The sequence below is a fragment of the Chenopodium quinoa genome, unplaced genomic scaffold (genome assembly GCF_001683475.1).
Source record: "Chenopodium quinoa cultivar QQ74 unplaced genomic scaffold, ASM168347v1, whole genome shotgun sequence".
In the NCBI taxonomy this organism is placed as follows: domain Eukaryota; kingdom Viridiplantae; phylum Streptophyta; class Magnoliopsida; order Caryophyllales; family Amaranthaceae; genus Chenopodium; species Chenopodium quinoa.
The window spans coordinates 1,000,503-1,018,475 of NW_018742907.1; the positions used below are offsets into that span (position 1 = coordinate 1,000,503).

Genomic DNA, 17,973 nt, shown 5'->3' on the forward strand with positions numbered 1-17,973 from the left:
CTTACTATTTCTAGCAAAGATATAGTGACAAATTTCTTTGAATAAAACAAGATTATTAGTGGACACTCACATGAAGTGATTTGTTAAGTTACACTCCATATTCTTATATCAAAAATAATTGAAAGATTGGAAGAGTAGAAAAAATTTGTGTTGGAAAGAAAAAAAATATATTTTGTATGTTTGAAAATTTATTAATTGTAGGGTAATGTAAATCGCAAGCTAAAAAATTAACCTATAAGCTAATAAGTAACTTCATTAACAATTGTACTATGTATCTATACTCCTTCCACTTCATAATAATTTAATATGAGTAGTTGAGTACTAACATTTCTTATTTGAAATATATCACATTATAATTTATTTTTTTATTTTCTTTTCTCTTTCCACTATAAAATTATTTATGACTTCTTAAAAACTTATTTATGATTTTGCGTTGGAAAGAAACTTATTTACGAAAATATAGTCCACTGTCCACGTAGGCTCGAAAATATACTCCCTATGTTCCACAATGATATTCTTGTTTGACTTTTAAAAATAAGAGAGAATCTTATAAATTTCTCTCAATCTATAAGAACAAATATAGTCATATGGGGATTAGTTTGATTCGTTTTGGTGAGTACATTATTAATATCTAACTTTTATAATTTTTGCCAGTGTGAGATTAAATATATTTGTGGTCAAAGATTTGCAAAAACTTACATCGATTTACGTAAACAGGAATATCATTTTGAAACAGAAGGAGTATTTGGTGTAATTTTTCTTTTAGAGACAAATAGCGGTTTGTCTTAGTACTCCAAGTTGTCGCTTAATTCAATTAAGTAAAATAGAAAGATAAATGGACAATAGTTCCATAAATAAATTTTATTTCGACACGTATTTTTGGACACTTGGAATCCCTTATTTTTAGGGATTGGAAACCGAACAGTAATCAACAGGTCCGGGTCGGTCTGACCCGAATTCAGGTCCAGGTCCAATTCTGCACATCCCTACATGTCAGAGCATCAACTATTGATCTAAAATGAAACAAATTCCAGTCCAGCCCATGTCACGTGAGTTTGTACAACACAGCCCAACGCTTTTATGCTTTGGCCATACCTGAAATATTATACATTTATACTCCACAAGTCCATATTATACAATTTTGATATAGCATTAAAATACTATTAATTGTTTTGCCTTATATTACAACTGAATTATTCCATATATTATATTTTGATATAGCATTAAAATTTTATTAAGAGTGTTCTATTCATCTGATTTTTTACTTAAAGAACTTATTAAATTTTATTTTAGTTGCATTTAAATGGATAACCAATTTGAGCTTATCTAGACCTAAAAATTAAATAAGTAAAAATAAGATGAACATATTAGATCCTAAATAACTTCTTTTATTTTATTTTATTTTATTTTATTTTTTTTTAAATGTGTAATCTAGGGAAGGATCCTTGCTAGTAGCCATTGTGTATAATCATTACTTCATTAGAGCATCTCTATAGTTATAACTAAATACTTGCATTAATTTTTTTAGAAGGTCCAAGCAGCTTGTTTGACCATTAGAGTTGAAACAAGAAATTAAATTAGCCATGCATATTGGCAAAAAGTTACTCGTAATTGGCAAGCTACTCCATTGTGTTTGATCATCGGAGTACAAAGTTAGAAAGAGGAATAAATCGAATAACTACGTACGTGACATGTCAATTAACTTGTCATTGAAGATGCTTTTACATATTAATCAATAATTATATACTCCGTGTCCTTCCTAATTGAATTCATTAATGGCGCATAAATATATAGGTAGCCAAGCTAGGTAAGCATCGATAAGCATAGTGCCAGTTATCCTCACATGGGCCTCTATCAAGCAATCCATGGTCTGCTTGCCGAAATTCTCTGATGCCCAGCTATTCACGCCGCACAACTGGGCCGCTGTTATCTCTTTCTCTCTCTATTTTTTTTTTTTCAAGAATTATTTATTTTTCTAATGCTTTTTTTTTTTGTTTTTTATTTTAAAAAATTATCACATCCAAAATTCCAAAGGATCCAATAAATTTACTTTCATGGATTACTGGTATAATTGGCTTAGTGCCATTACTAAATACCCGAGTTTATGATTCATATATAATGAATATTCACTATGTTTTATATCAGTAATAAAGAGAAGATTTTGACTTTTGCACCATTTAATATATTTCTTCTTGCAACATGTGTTGAGTAAAGAATCTGATTTAAGAGAATCACACTTGTGTATAAGTGCGTAATTGGGGTATCACAATTTAGTGATCCTGGCCTTTTAGGGGCATATATTTTGGCAAAAAATTGATATGTTGAATTGTCAATTGATGAATGATGACTATTCTCATTCACGCAAGTTTAAATTTATTTAGTCATACCATTTGAATAATTCACTATGTTATACAAAAGTATTGTACATGTAATTGATATACTACGTATAATTTTTCTTGTTGGCCAATTAAAGGATTTTTTTAGAAAGAAGGCCAATTATTAAATAAGTGTAAGTAAAACGCAAACTTCTTCTATTTCGGTATTAGAAAATTAAAATTCGGTGTCATTTGTATATGTTCTTGACTTAATTTTTTTTGTCAATAATACAAAATTAAGTACACGAACTATTCACAATCCCTTTTCCTTATTTTGACGTCATTTTCATGTATTGTCACTCACTTATAAACCCTTGCTTTATGTTTATGCAATTTGAATGTATTAAATTTTGCATCCCTTTATTTTAAATTCACCAAAATTAACCCTAACCGTCAAAAATAAAAAAATAAGATAAAATAAAAAAACAAACATAAACTACGTACAGAAAATAATGTGGAAAGGGAATCTTATAAATACACCCTTTCAAATCCAACTATAAAGTAATTATGTATCGTTGATGTGTTTTATTATACAATTTTTTTTTTCTATAAACATAGTACTACGCTCTAATCAGGTTCAAACCTGGATCCCTAAAATATATGAAAGGGTTGAACACTTGAACTTACCTTACTACTATTACTCTATTAGCCATTAAAAAAGAAAAAGAAAAAGAAAAGAAAAAAAAAAAGTATCCAAGTGTTGACCAAATTCCACATGGTAAGATTAAACTGTTTACAACATCAAGATGTTACATGAATTATTACATTATACATATCACATACCAAGGTCTTGTGATTTTATCAATTAGTACACTACTATGGCCCTGTTCTTTTGAGATTCTAGGCAAAGCAAAGCAGAGTAGAGCAGGATTCATAAGAGCAGAGCAGATTTTTTTTTTTTTTTTATTATTATTATTATTATCACATTATTATTATAATTATTGAATATTAATTATTAATATTAATTATTATTTATTTATTATTATTACTATTTTTATTACTATTATTATTATTGTATTATTATTATTATTATTATTAAATATTCATTATTAATATTGTAATAATAATAATTATTATTAGATATTAATTATTTATTATTATTATTATTAAATATTATTTATTTATTTATTATTATTATTAGGTGTAAAGCCCGTGCGATGCACGGGTTTGGTAATATATATATTTTTTTTAATTATTGTTAAATAAGAACAGATTAAGTCATAAATATGAAGACATCAATTATTACTGTAATGGATAAGCTATTACAATTATTTTTTAAGAAAGGGTAAATTGTTACAATTAATTAAAATCTACTTTTTATTAATAATTATTGTTGAAATATTTGACCATTGTTGAAGTAACAACTATACCAAAAGGCTTAGTAGAATCAGCAAGTAGGTCTTTTTGTCTTGAATAATTAGGAAATACATTATCCCAAATCTTTAATTGGATTCGTTTTCCCCTAACCATGATATCAAAATACAAATAATTTACTAATAAATCTAAAATAAATCAAATATAAATTATCTTACAATAATAAAACTTAGTTTATTGTAATTGATAATAATAATATATACAAATATATTTAAATAATAATTACCATTTGTTTACTATTTCAATTGAATCTCCAATTTCTTTTACAACCATACCAACCACATCTTGTAAAAAAAAAAAAAAAAAAAAAAAAAAAAAAAAAAAAAACAAAAAAACAAAAAAAAAAGTAAAACGAATGGATAACACTATAGAATATTTTTACAAAATAAAAATTGAAAATATGTAAAATATATACCAGGGAGTGTTGCATTACTACGGAACTTATCTAAATGTTGCAATTGAACAAAATCAAATCTGTGCAACGGAATTTTATTATTATTTGCAATGCCCTTAACAGATGTATTTTGAAAAAATTGTATCGTTATCTTGTTATCGCTCACAACACGATATTCGTTCTTGTTAGGTACAACAGAAAAATATCGAATTGTGTAAACTTTGCCTTCAATTAGTTTTGAACGAAATTGTTGGACAAATTTTCCTTTGATTGAAGCATGGACATAATCACCCTATATATGCAAAATAATATTGTATGTTAAAATAATATTGTAAGTTACACAATGAATTTCAAAAAAAATTATATATTATTCAATGAATTTAGAACGATAAGTATTATCAAATAAAAAAAATAAAATTAAAGGTGTACCTCTTCGTCAATTAAAACCATGTCCAAACTAATCAAACTATTATGTTTTCGAAAGTTCAAAACATCAAAAAGCCTTGATACGCGTATTTTAATTTTCCAATCATTTTTGGAAGAATTAAGTTCTCGAATCGACGAAGTAGACCTAAGAAAACAATACAATGAAAAAAATAATTAAAAATAATATTACCAGTGATTATAATTTGAAAAAAAAAATTGAGTTTAAGGAATTACACTGACATTTTCTTAAACCTCAATATGAAATTTGTTTTGTATGAGGTATTGTGTGATTCTTTGATGGTGCGTGAATTAAATTAATGCCTATTTATAATAATAACAAATCATAAGCTAATTAAATCAATTTATCTTTTTTCCAACTTAAATTTTATCATTTTATTAACTATTGAAATACGAAGTATATACGTATCCGTAAAAAAAAAAGTATATACGTATGACCAACATTAAGTTATTGTAAAAGGATAAATTGTTTAAATCAAATTATTGATCATAATTATTGATATGGTTATAATGCGATGGGCTGAGCTCAGTAGACATTCTTATGCACACGTAGCAGCATACTTTATAAAAAGCTTAGCAATTTCTTGATAACACTACTTTGCTTAATTAAGTTAATAAATCATTCCTTTTTACACAACACGTCATTCAATGCAAAAAAAAAAAAAAATATCAAATCAAATTAAATTGACAATTAATGTCACATTATCAATTAAGGAATAATTTTTATTTCTTAAGGTTTTAAAGATAAATCCTATATCTGAAGATGATTATCTTAAAAGATAATTTTTAGTTTTTTACATAAATTAAATCCTTATTCTTAAATCTCATTCGTCATTTTTGTTTAGATGGCAAACGAATTTTTTAATTCCAAAATAAAATAGAAATTACGTGGCAAAATTCTTAAATCTTATTCGTAACTTTTGCTTAGGTGGCAAACGAATTTTTTAATTCTAAAATAAAATAGAAATCTGATTTTTAATTGGTCGAAAACATACCCTTGCTTATGTGGCGCGCCGAATGCTCTCCAAAAATGCCTACTTTATTTATATATATTAGATTATTATTAAAATTAATAATTATTATCTTTAAATATTAGTTATTATCTTTAAAATATTAATTTTTATTATAAAAAATCATTAATTATTATTATTTTTATTATTAATATTTTTATTACTATTATTTTTATTACTATTATTATTATTATTTTATTTTTTTATTTATTATTATTATTATTATTATTATTATTATTATTATCTCAAAAAAGACAAAGTCATACAACCTACAAAAAAATTAGTGGGAAGCCGAGATACAATCTCGGCCCCCACTCCTTTAGCTATAGCAAAACCTATTCTAGTGAAGATATGAGCAGCAGCACGTGCCCCAATGTCTTGAGTTTTCGAGAACTTCTGGATCCGTTTCAGCAATGCAACCACCTCCTTCTCTAATTCCCCAAGTGTAGAGAAAGAGAAAGGAAGGAGGCCATATCCAATTGCCCGACAACTGGATTTGTACTTGACCCGCTTCCGATGAGCTGCATCAGCCACAACCCGTCCAGGAACAAAGCCAGATAACCCAGATTGTGTCAAAGGAGAAGACCTTGTCAAGTTAACACAGACATCACGACGACGATCCCAAGAATAAAGTAACACATCTGCAGGTCTGAGGGCCCCGTCGTTCCCTCTAGACAACCCAATGTCAACCTCCTTTCTAACTGAAATCCCAGATCGATAACAAACATCAATAAGGGTATCCCGCACAACATTATGCCGATATTTAATACACTATACCAGCAGACGACACCGCGTGATCACCGAAAAAATCCCCAGTAAAAACCCTTGAACAAGCAGAGCACGGCCTCGAGACAGAGAACAATGGAACACCCAAGCGGTAGCACAAGACACACCGGTAAGTCTTTGCGTTCATCGTTTGACCCAACCTTGAAATAGGAACCGCCCAAAGCCAAGCAGAGGTGTGATCTCCCTGCTGCGATTTCCACAATGCTGATTGACGAGGAGATAAAGAGAAGGTGGATTCTGCAGAACCGGTAATCTTTGTGAAATATATATCTGCCAATTTCTTCATGAGTTTAGGGGCAGCGACTTCACTAGGATTACTCAAAATGTCAGACTCCACCGTTCGATTGAACAGGATCAACACATCCTCAAAAGCTCGACCAAGACCAACAACGCCAGCATGTCGTAGAAGCTTTGTCTGCAACCCAGCAGACTGCAACCGAATAATTTATTTATTTATTTATTTATTATTATTATTATTATTATTATTATTATTATTATTATTATTATATCTCAAAAACAGACAAAGTCATACAACCTACAATAAATTAGTGGGAAGCCGAGAAACAATCTGGGCCCCCACTCTTCTAGCTATAGTAAAGCCTACCCGGCTGAAGATATGAGCTGCAACACGAGCCTCAATGTCTTGCGTTGTCGAGAACCTCTGAACCCGCTTTAGCAACGCAACAACCTCCTTCTCTAATTCCCCAAGCGAAGAAAAGGAGAAGGGACACTACTAGAAAACAGTCAATCAACGACGGAAAAAATCCGTCGGAAAACCCTGAAATTCCGTCGGAAAGCACCCTCGGAATACACTTTGTAGGAATTTCGCGATATTCCGTCGGAAAGGTCTATTTCGACGGATTATGTTCTGTCGGCGCTTTTGTTGACTTTAAGTGAAAATCCGTCGCAAGGTTCCAACGGAAATTTCCGTCGGAGTGGGACATGTTCCGACGGAAATTTCCATCGGTGGGAGAGATATTCCAACGGAATTTTTCGTCGGAGGCGATATATTCCGTTGGAAAAGTAAATAAAAAAAAAAAAAAAATAGTAACCCACCCCACCCCACCACCGTAACCCATTAGCCACCCCCTTACCCACCCCACCACCGTAACCAATCACCCACCCCACCACACCACCGTAACCCCATTAGCCACCCCCTAACCCACCCCACCACCGCCTAACCACAACCTAAACACCCACGCCTAACCCGGTTTACCCCACCATAACCCACCAACCCGAACCCACCTCGCCACCCACCAAAAAAACCCCTAACCCGTGAAAAAAAAAACAAAATTCATAACATAAAATAAAAAACAGAAATTAAAAATGAAATGAATAGATCTAAAATCAACATAGTCCGAAATTTAACAAAAATATACATTGAAATTTAACAATTCGAAATTTAGTAAAAATTTAACTTAAATATACAATTATTTCAAAAACAAAAAGTTATACATTGAAAATTTGAACAAAATAAAACTAGATCTAATTCTAACCAAAATTAAATGTAGATATGTTTTAATGTTGGTGTTGTCGGAGGTTGTTGTGGTGGTGGTGTTCTTGCGCGGCCTTGATGTAGCCGGTGGTTGTTGCGGTGGTGTTCTTCTTGGCGGTTGTTGCAGACGGTGGTTGTTCGTTGCAGTGGTGGTGGTATTTTGTGACTTCCGTGTTTTTAGATTTAGGAGGGATGAGAAAAGGAGGGATGAGAAGAGAAGAAGAAGAATAGGGAAATTAAAGGGAAAGAAGAAGAAGAACAAGCGAGGAGGTGAGGGAAATAAAGAGAAAGAAGAGAGGAGAGAGAAGAGGAAGAAGAAGAGGGGCGTGGAGAGAGAATAGGAAAGGAAAGAGAATTAGGTGGAAGGGGGGGTGCCGTGTTTTGAGATTTAGATTTAGGTTTGATTTTTTTTCAATTTTTTTTTTATTTAAAAATAAAATTCCGTCGGAAAAGGCCTAAATTCCGTCGGAAATTTCCAACGGATTTAAAACCATAGGAAATTAATATGTTCCAACAGATTTTTTTCCCTTGGAATCTTTTTCCCATAGAAATTTTTCGAGGGAATATTCCGTCGGAAGCTGTAAATTCCGAGGGATAAAAAATCCGTCGGAATATTTCCGTCGCAACATATATTTTCCGACGGATTTTTTTGACAGACTAAAATTCCGTCGGAATATTCGAATTTTCCAACGGAATTTAAGTCCGTCAGAACAAATCCGTCGGAAAACGGCCTATTTCTAGTAGTGGGAATGAAACCATATCCAATCAGCCGACAATTAGCTTCATACTTTACCCGCTTCCGATGAGCCGCATTAGCCACAACCCGTCCAGGAACAAAGTCGGATAGCCTTGTCTGTGTCAAAGGAGAAGACCCTGTTAAGTCCACACATACATTGCGACCACGATCCCAGGAATAAAGTAACACATCTGCAGGTCTGAGGGCCCCGTCATTCCCTCCAGACAACCCTATGTCAACCTCCTTTCTTGCTGAACTCGCAAATCTGTAGCAGATATCAACAAGGGTATCCCGTACAACATTATGCCGATGTTAAATACCCACAATACCAGCACACGATACCACGTGATCATCGAAAATTTCCCCAGTAAAAACCCGAGAACAAGCAGAGCACGGCGTCAAGATAGAGAACAATGGAACACCCATTCGGTAGCACAACACACATTGGTAGGTCTTTGCGTTCATCGTCTGACCCAACCCAGAAATAGGGACTGCCCGAAGCCAAGCAGAGGTGTGATCTCCCTGCTGCGATTTCCACAATGCTGATTGCCGAGGAGACAAAAAAGACGGATTCTGCAGAAGCGGTAACCTTTGTGAAATATATATCTGCCAATTTATTCATGAGTTTAGGGGCAGTGACCTCACTAGCCAGCAGACTTTAATCGAGAAGCAAGAAAAACATAATGACGAACATCACCTGCGGAATATACCCCAAGCCCTCCAAACGCAAATGGTAAGGTGGCAAGCCGCCATTGCTAATCGCCAAGACCAGGCCCTGAAACAGTAACAATACGCTCCAAGGAAGATCGAAGAGGCCCGTCGAATGTGCACTGAGCCGTCTCAAAAGTACTAGGAGGACAAGTACGCAATGCAAAGTAGAGTTTAGAAACTTCGGTACATGCCCTAAGTAACAATAGCTCACATTGATGATCATCAACCATAGCAACCTTATCCATAAGCGCAATGGTCTTGATTGGTCACCCTCTGCATTACAAGGTCACCACTAAAACCGGAATCAGAATTAGCGGGACCACCAAACAACTTAACACCGCACAAAGGTCAAGCAATATTAGGCGGAAAAACACCCACAAGCTTGCTTCGAGGGTCTTCTGTAGGCCAGAAAACTTCAGTTTTTTCCACATTAAGATGTAACCCAAAACGAGGTCCTTCCTCCATAATCAACCGCAGGACCTTCCCACCACCAACGTGTCACCAATTACAGTACCGTCATCCAAATACCAGGCCTGAAGACATACATCAAAAGTGTCTCTAATTTTACACATCAGGGGTTGTAAAACCAAAGCAAAAAGAAGAGGACCAAGGGGATCACCCTGATGCACCCCCTGAGACGACCATAAGGAGTGGTCCCCATAATAAAATTTGGCTGGATTAAAATAGCAGAATTCAATCCATAGCGAAATGCCCGGACACCGACGACGAACTTCACGTAACATAACTATACGATCAACTAGATTGAAAGCATTTTAAAAATCCACCAACAACATAGAAAGACCAACATCAGAACCACGATCCTTTATCAAATATTAATTATAATTATTAAATATTAATTATTTATTATTATTATTAAATATTAATTATTATAATAATTCAATATATACTATTATTTTTAAGCAGAGTAGGAATCAGCAGAGCAGAACAGAGCAGATCAGCTCTAAATAACAGGGCCTATGTTTATTTGTTTAATATGGAGGGAGTATCACATACTACTAGGAAATAGGAATATATCTAAGAATATGGATTAGTTTAGTATTAATGTATTATTATTCCATAAATATGTTATTATCAAAAATAGAGTTGACGAATTCAGAAGTTGGAAGTGTTGAACCAGCTCCTATTGGCTAATTAACTAATTTCATATTAGCTTGCTAATTGGCAATAGCTGACCAATCATTTTAGAGTAAAATACTATATAAAGTAATCCATTAATCTTAAAGGGTATTTATTTGATGAGTATATATTGTCAAATTGCATGTTTTTATATATAAAAAAAGGTTATGCAGTGTATCATGTCAAGACAAAATCATCATTATTTTCACGCCCTCGTTCTCCCTGTCCTCACATGCTCTTTCTCTCTACCCTCCCCACCTCCGAAAAGGAATACGATGATTTGTTCATATTCATTTCTATTGTGTAGTTTATTTTGCACCTTTTACATATTATTTAACTTGGTAACATAGATTAACACTTGAGAGTCGAGAGGGATAATACAAGAACTTTTCCATGACCTCCACCAAAATTCATCGATTTTAAAACAAATAATACATCATTTTCTTTATAATAGTATGAAGTAGTTTCTTGTAGGCAAAGGAATTGGTAAATTCAAATATTTGGATTGAAAAGGATGATTAAATTCCGACTAGTATTTTTAGGATTTAATTGGATTTATGAATCATTCAACTAATTACGAATGACAATAAATCTTTATTTGACAATGTGGTGCAATACAAGAGTTTGCCATAAGGAAGCAAATAGATTACTAGATGAATTTGTATATTTGAGTATTATTAGTATTGATTATATATCTCATGTCCACAATATTGATGCATAAGATCATTACTAATATAATTTACGATTACGTGTTTAAATTGTACTTTAAGTTTTTCTTAAAATTACCACCAATCAATAAATAGAATTTCAAATCAATTAATGATTTGCAAACCCTCATTCAGCAAATGCTTACAGTTTAGAGGACGAGTTAAAGACGTGTTAAGATTTTGTATAAATATCACATACTCATTTTCAATAAATTTCTTTCACTATATATGTACAAATTTCACTCTTATTGGAAAATTTAGGTAACTTCAAAATGTCGTTGCTGTGAATTATTGAATTGTCACTTAAAAAAAGGAAGCAAAGCATTTCAGTAAGATATACTACGTATATAGAAGCATATCTTTGACAAATTTATTGGTACTTTCTTGACACAAGGGCGATATGAAATACTAAGTTACACCGAGTAAACTCTTAATATTTATGTTGTATCTTTTCAATAAGCTACGTATTTGTACTCATTCAAATGGGTGACTTTTTTTTTTTTTGCCAGGAAATGGGTGACTTTAGATAAACATCATCACATTTGAATGCCATATATTAATAATATCAAACCTTGATAATAAACCACATCCCATTTGAATGCCATCAATTATTATGCAGCTAATAATGCTCATTGACAAACACAAGCAAACAAGACAAAAATAATTTAAAGTCCAATTATATAATTATGCCTTGGATCCATCTGTCAACGCCGTAAATTACACCTGTAATCACTCTGTTTTTCTCACCCAAATCCCAAAAATTTTTCCCAAAAAATAATAATTTTCCTTTGTTTTTGTGAAGCCTTTTCCGACTAGATAATTTACATTAAAAATAAAATTTCCATTTTCCAACTCGATTATTCCTACGTTAAAAAAATAAATGAACTCTTTTTTTTTTTTTTTTTTTTTGAGAAGCAATTTTCCAACTTGATTATTCCCGCAATTAAAAAAAAAAAAGATAAATGCCAAAAAATCCCACCATTTACCAACGTCATCAAAACAGGTAACCACATGTCACCCAATTAACATCCACGTCACCATAAAAAATACCTCAAAATACACGTGTCAAAAATCAGTCGGTTAACAGGAAAGATATGGTGGAACTCGTCGTAGAGGATTGGACAAATTATAAAAGGGTCCCACATTCACCACCAATAATTGATCATTCTCCTAATCCCCTCTGTACTCTTGCTGGCACACCCTCTCTTTCTCTCTCTAAAAGTTTCTCTCTCCTCCCCCTTCTCTTCTTCTCTCCTTTCTTCCCCTGTTTCTCTCCATTTTTCCATTCCCCTGTTTTTCTCTCTCCTCAAATAATTCTTAAACCCTAAAAAAAACCCTTTAAATTTTTATTATATGATACTATCAAGATTACACAACACCCAATAATAAATAAAGATGCCCAAATTTAATACAGCATGGTTATTGATAGCTATTGTAATAACATTAGCAGAGGTGGCGGCGACAACGAAGATGATTTCAAATAGCAAGTCAATATACAAAGTGTTGGAGGACGAAGGGCTACCCATGGGTTTGTTTCCTAAAGGAATAACAAATTTTTCGGTTTCCGAAGATGGAAAGTTTGAAGTTTACCTAGATCAACCTTGTGATGCGAAGTTTGAGAGTGAATTACACTATGAAAAGAATGTTGTCGGTCAGATTAGTTACGGGCAGATCGGGAATTTGACCGGGATTTCTGCTCAGGATCTCTTTTTATGGTTTCCGGTCAAAGGGATCCGAGTCGATGTTCCGAGTTCTGGGGTTATTTATTTCGATGTGGGTGTTGTTCATAAGCAATTTTCTCTCTCGTTGTTCGAAACTCCGAGAGAGTGTGTCGCTGCCACGCATCCCATCACGGCCATTGCTGATGTTGTTGCCAAAGTATGATTTTGTAGCTTTTTTATTTAACGGTGTTTGAATTTGTGTGTCAAAACTAACGTGGGTCGGAGGGAGTAAAAGTTTCTAAACATGCTGGTTTTTTTTTGGGTAGGACTAGGAAAAAGTGGTCATCAGTTGCTAGTCTGTCTGCCTAAATTAATGGACAGCTTTGTGCTTTAAGTGAACTTAATATACTACCCTACTAAACAAATTGACCATATTATAACTAAATATAGTATATAACTATATACTTAATGAAATTATGATGTTTGTTAGCGGTGTGGAGCTTTCAAGTTGTTAAAATGAACTGGCATTTTGATTTTGTTTTTAATTGGTGTTCGTGTTGATTTATAATATTGATGTTGTTGTTGCAGAAATTGGTTGGAGTGTTACGATTCGGATTCGATTGGTGGACTAATGGAGGGGAGGTTATGTAGAGATTTTAAGAAGCTTTTGGAGGAAATATTGGATCAGTTTTTGTTTAAAATCAACTTCTCAGTCAGTCAGTCATTGTACATTGTGTTTGTTAGAGGTTTCTGGTTATAGGCATTGTGTACTATGATCCAGTGTCCTTTGCTTGCAGTTTTTCTGTATAGGCAGCAGCGTTGGCGAAAGCGAAACTAGTTTCTTCTTGCTCTTCTTGTTTAATTAAACAGCAATTTTGGCCGTCCTTGAATTTGGATTATTGAGTAAATATTTTGGGAGGAAGATTAATCAATCGAACATGAAGGAGACCTCGAAGATGGAAATCAAAATCGAAGAAAGAGTGTTGCTTATAGCATTTATACACAAGGAGAGACAATGTGGTTGTGGTTGCGAATGGGGAGGTGGAGACACAGATTCAAAGAGCGAGGATGAAAACTCGTCCTGCCAAAGATTGCTCTCTGTATGTCTACTACAATTCTTAGCTCTCATTGAGCAGTTTGTCATTCGGAGTCTCCTCATGTAGTGTCAATAGTAGTGGTCGAGAAAAAAAATAAAATTATACATGATCCTTATAGTTATATAAATTCATAATAACGAACCAATTCAATAAGTACTTCGGTTTATTTCATTTCATTTCAATTCAATTAAATTATACCGTGTTCAATTCATTCAATAACACCAAGTTTCTTGTTCACAATCTCTTGTTTGCTCTATATTATCCTTTATGTGTACAACATGACCTATACACTTCATAGTCGTTATCTGTTTTGTTTTCCGATAATGCATGCGCTTTTGTGTTAGTATAGTACATTGTTGCTAAATGTGGTTTTAGTCCGAAGTTTCATAGAGGTTCTAAGTCTAATCTTATGCGTCATTGTCTCGAATCCATCCACATTACTTAAACATGATCGCGACCCCATTTGGCTATACTTGAATGTCCGAATCTGGTTGTAATCTTTCTCGAGTGATAAGTGTGTGTTCGAAGCTAGCATTGTTATATGCTTACAAACTAGCATTGCCAAATTGCATGAAGATATTTTCGCATAATAATGGAAGTATGAACTGTATTAGAACTGTGTGACATCTGTTACATGATTAGGATAGCAGGCACGAAATTTCTCTAGAAAACATATCAAAATTTTCTTCTATAACTTGGTAAATGATAAGCTTGAATCCTTTTGTTGCTTTGTTCCTCTGTCCCACTTGTTCTATTGCTGTATTTTGGATAGCTTGAACTTTATTCCATCTACCTGTAATCTTCTGTACAATTACAAGTATATGATTATATAATTGTTAGTCTCTTAAAGACAATTATTGTAACAGCAATCATAATCATCATTCGACTATTGATATAATAATGTAGTCGGAATTAGATCAGACGTGGTGTTACAGGGATAACACCACTATTGCTCAATACGTAGAGACCTCATATTCTCCGTAATTAATGAAGATTCCTTATAAATGGAAGCAATGGTATTGTATTGGAAGTTGTCAAGTTGTCAATTAATGCATAGCTGGCTTTGTGCTTATCTTCCTTATATGATAAGCACAAAGAAGACAGGGGGATCTAATCTGCCTTATGCGGTTTGCCCTTTCAAACAAGCAGCTAGGCCCCCTTTTCTCACCCTTCCATTTTGGGAAATATTAAGTCTTCACTTTACAACGTTTTTGAGTTACCTAGTACTTCTAAACTTTGCCCATTTCCCTTAGTATGGTGAGATACAAGGTATTTTTAACGGGTATTAGTAATAGTCGTTATTACTCTGTATTATTTTAGTAATTCGATAATGTAGTGTTCATTTTAACTGAATTTCACATATTTTATTGGTTTTAAATTTATCATAACTAGCAATTATCTTAACTTTTAAACTTATCTACCCTTTTATTGACCTTGGTAACCCTAATCTTATACTTTGTATGAACTTATGAACTCTCATCTGAATTTATATAATAAGAGTTTTCAAATATTTTATTTAAAAAAAATATGTGACTCAGAGTTGGGGACAAAATCTAGGATATGTAGCTTCGACAACTGGACCCAATTACTTAATGGGGGCTTATGCACTTCACATGGGATTTTGAATGTTTTCTAACAAGACAAGAAATATGTTGCAAACTTGGAACTAATTTTTTTTTTTTTTTTAATTTATATTTTTATATATAAGAAAATAAAAATTAATAAATCATTGATTATGATGAATTACTATAATATTAATGTCGTTTTCATCTAAATGGAGGTTGTTGAAGGAAAGATTAATTAGCTTTTTGATCTGGACATCATTATCAGTGGGCTATTATCATTCTTTCAACACTAAAAAAAAAGGAAAAAAAAGGTTTGTTCTGTTGCATTTTTGCAAAGTATCTACTTGTATTATTATATTTATAGGGTAGGTATCCTTCGTACTACAAACTTTACCTAATATACTGCTAATCAAATGTTTTTTTCTCTAATCATGTACAAACTTTACCTAGCATTGATAGCATAACCATACATATTTACTATGTTGGTGCCGTAAATGATCATCCAAGAGTAATGCGTAAATTAGTGGTCTCATTTTAGGTGACATCAAATATAATTATATGAGATGATTATGTAAAATCAGAAATCAAGTTATCTTATTGATCCTTCACAAGCAATCTATAATTAGACTCGAGCTAATTATAAACTAAACTTTACTAACATTACAACCATTTGTACGGACTGATAAAATTTCTTAATTACGGATATGAGAGATAAATTACTCTAGCATGTTCCTAGTAATATATTTAAGCCATTATGTGCGGCATATCTAAAATCATGTTTGGTGATATGGTGATATTTAAGAGAGAAAAAAAGAGTAGGGATTGAATTCAAGAGACCGTGTTTTTTTCTTTTTTCTCCCTTGTGTTACAAGAAACCGATAATGTTGTTGAAATAATAGTGATGTGTACCAGCAAAATTGAAGAAGGAATTCCTAATTAGGTGAAGCATTTTGCATGTGCCATGAAGATAGGTGATGTTGATGTAGCTTTGACAATAATGGTTGATACGTACATGAAATATTAGCCGTTGATGGCATAGAGTCAACGGTTAGAGATGAAGAAGAGAGGATTTGTGAGTGGGTGGGTTGCAATATATATTGAGCTAAGCTGCTTGTAAGAGTGGTTGGTTGATTGAAAAAGCTGCTTTGTCAATTGTAGTAAAAAAAGCTATTGACTTGTTTTTTGATTCTCTAATCTATGAGCTTTTTTTGGGTCTCAATAATCAAAGTGAAACTTTTAGCAAATGATTGGAAGTTTGATGACTTTGATCTTCACTTTGATTTGTGTAAGAGGTAAATTTTCCTAAAGGTAATGCCATACTGTCTGCTGATTGCAACTATGAATACTAGTCTTAGCTAGCTGAACTAGTTACTCTAGGTGACTTGAGAATATCTCCACTGAAAATCATGTAAGAGTTAATAAGCAAGATGACTTTTCTATAGTTTAGAAATACCGTATGTAGTTTTATGATTTTAAAGATAACTTTTTACGTCTTGTACTAGGAAAGCATTTAAGTTATTACTAGTCCGTACTAGCCATACCCAATTACCTATTAATTTATTAAATGTTTCACTCTATAATTAATCAACCAGTTAAAATCACCGGCTAACCACTTAAGAATACTTCTTTGGGTGTAATTTTTTGAAAACGGAGGAGTTACTAAAAAAAAATGGGTAATGATATATGTAACCCTTAGGGTTATATATAAGCATTATATATACTTTCTAAAATGGAATTAAGTTGGGAATTCATGACAAAATTACGCGCAGATCGGTGTAATTAATGTTAATTTATCCTCAATATTTCCTTTTTTAGCTTCTAAGGGCTATGTTTATCCTTTTCAAAAAAAAAAAAAAAACCTTTAAAGGGGAGGAAAGAGTCAAACTCAACTTAGAAAGTAGTAAAACTTAGGAAGCTTCAAATTCTAACATAGGTGATGGATGATGATAAGCAACCAATTAATGACGGTAAAATGAGTGGGAGGGGGAGATGAGAATGGTGTAAGCAAGAATATGATAAGATGTGAGCAGAGGATATGACATACCATACTAACTTTAGTTGAAACTATATAACACAATTAATTGTCTATAAAACTTCGGTTTAGAACAAATTACAGTAAAATAGAAACATGATGAACTACGTAACCAAATTACATTATATGACAATATATATGACAATGTGTAATACGGAAATCCTCTTTCAAGTAGCAATAGTTGAAAAAGAAGTGACCTAATCAATCTCATGCAAATTCGATTTAGTATGATGCATGGTCTATAATTTAGTACAATAAAGTTGTGGAGATTCTTTTTCATAATTAGTTTTTGGCTTAGCCATATTTGCATTTTCAAATTGGTGGTTCTTTAGCTTCTATCACGCTTCATGGACCACTACTCTTTTTGACTTTGATGTTGTTATGTTGCAAGTATTTCTCTTCCCACAATTCCAAATCTAGCTTTAAAATCTTGTTATTCAACTCCACCC

The 17,973-nt window shown here is 32.6% G+C and overlaps 1 protein-coding gene across 1 annotated transcript; it reads left to right on the top strand.

Moving 5' to 3' along the window:
- Nucleotides 1–12,245: 12,245 nt before the first annotated feature.
- LOC110727553 lies at nt 12,246–14,164 on the top strand. Its single transcript, XM_021907119.1, has 2 exons — nt 12,246–13,047; nt 13,419–14,164. Exons 1-2 carry the CDS (start codon nt 12,565–12,567, stop codon nt 13,479–13,481), a joined length of 546 nt encoding a protein of 181 aa, XP_021762811.1. The 5' UTR covers nt 12,246–12,564; the 3' UTR covers nt 13,482–14,164.
- Nucleotides 14,165–17,973: the final 3,809 nt, after the last annotated feature.

Bases quoted from the DNA above. Each gene is read 5' to 3' on its own strand.
- LOC110727553 (XM_021907119.1), top strand. From the start codon at position 12,565: ATGCCCAAATTTAATACAGCATGGTTATTGATAGCTATTGTAATAACA. The intron at 13,048-13,418 runs GTATGATTTTGT...TTGTTGTTGCAG, and splicing joins TTGCTGATGTTGTTGCCAAA to AAATTGGTTGGAGTGTTACG.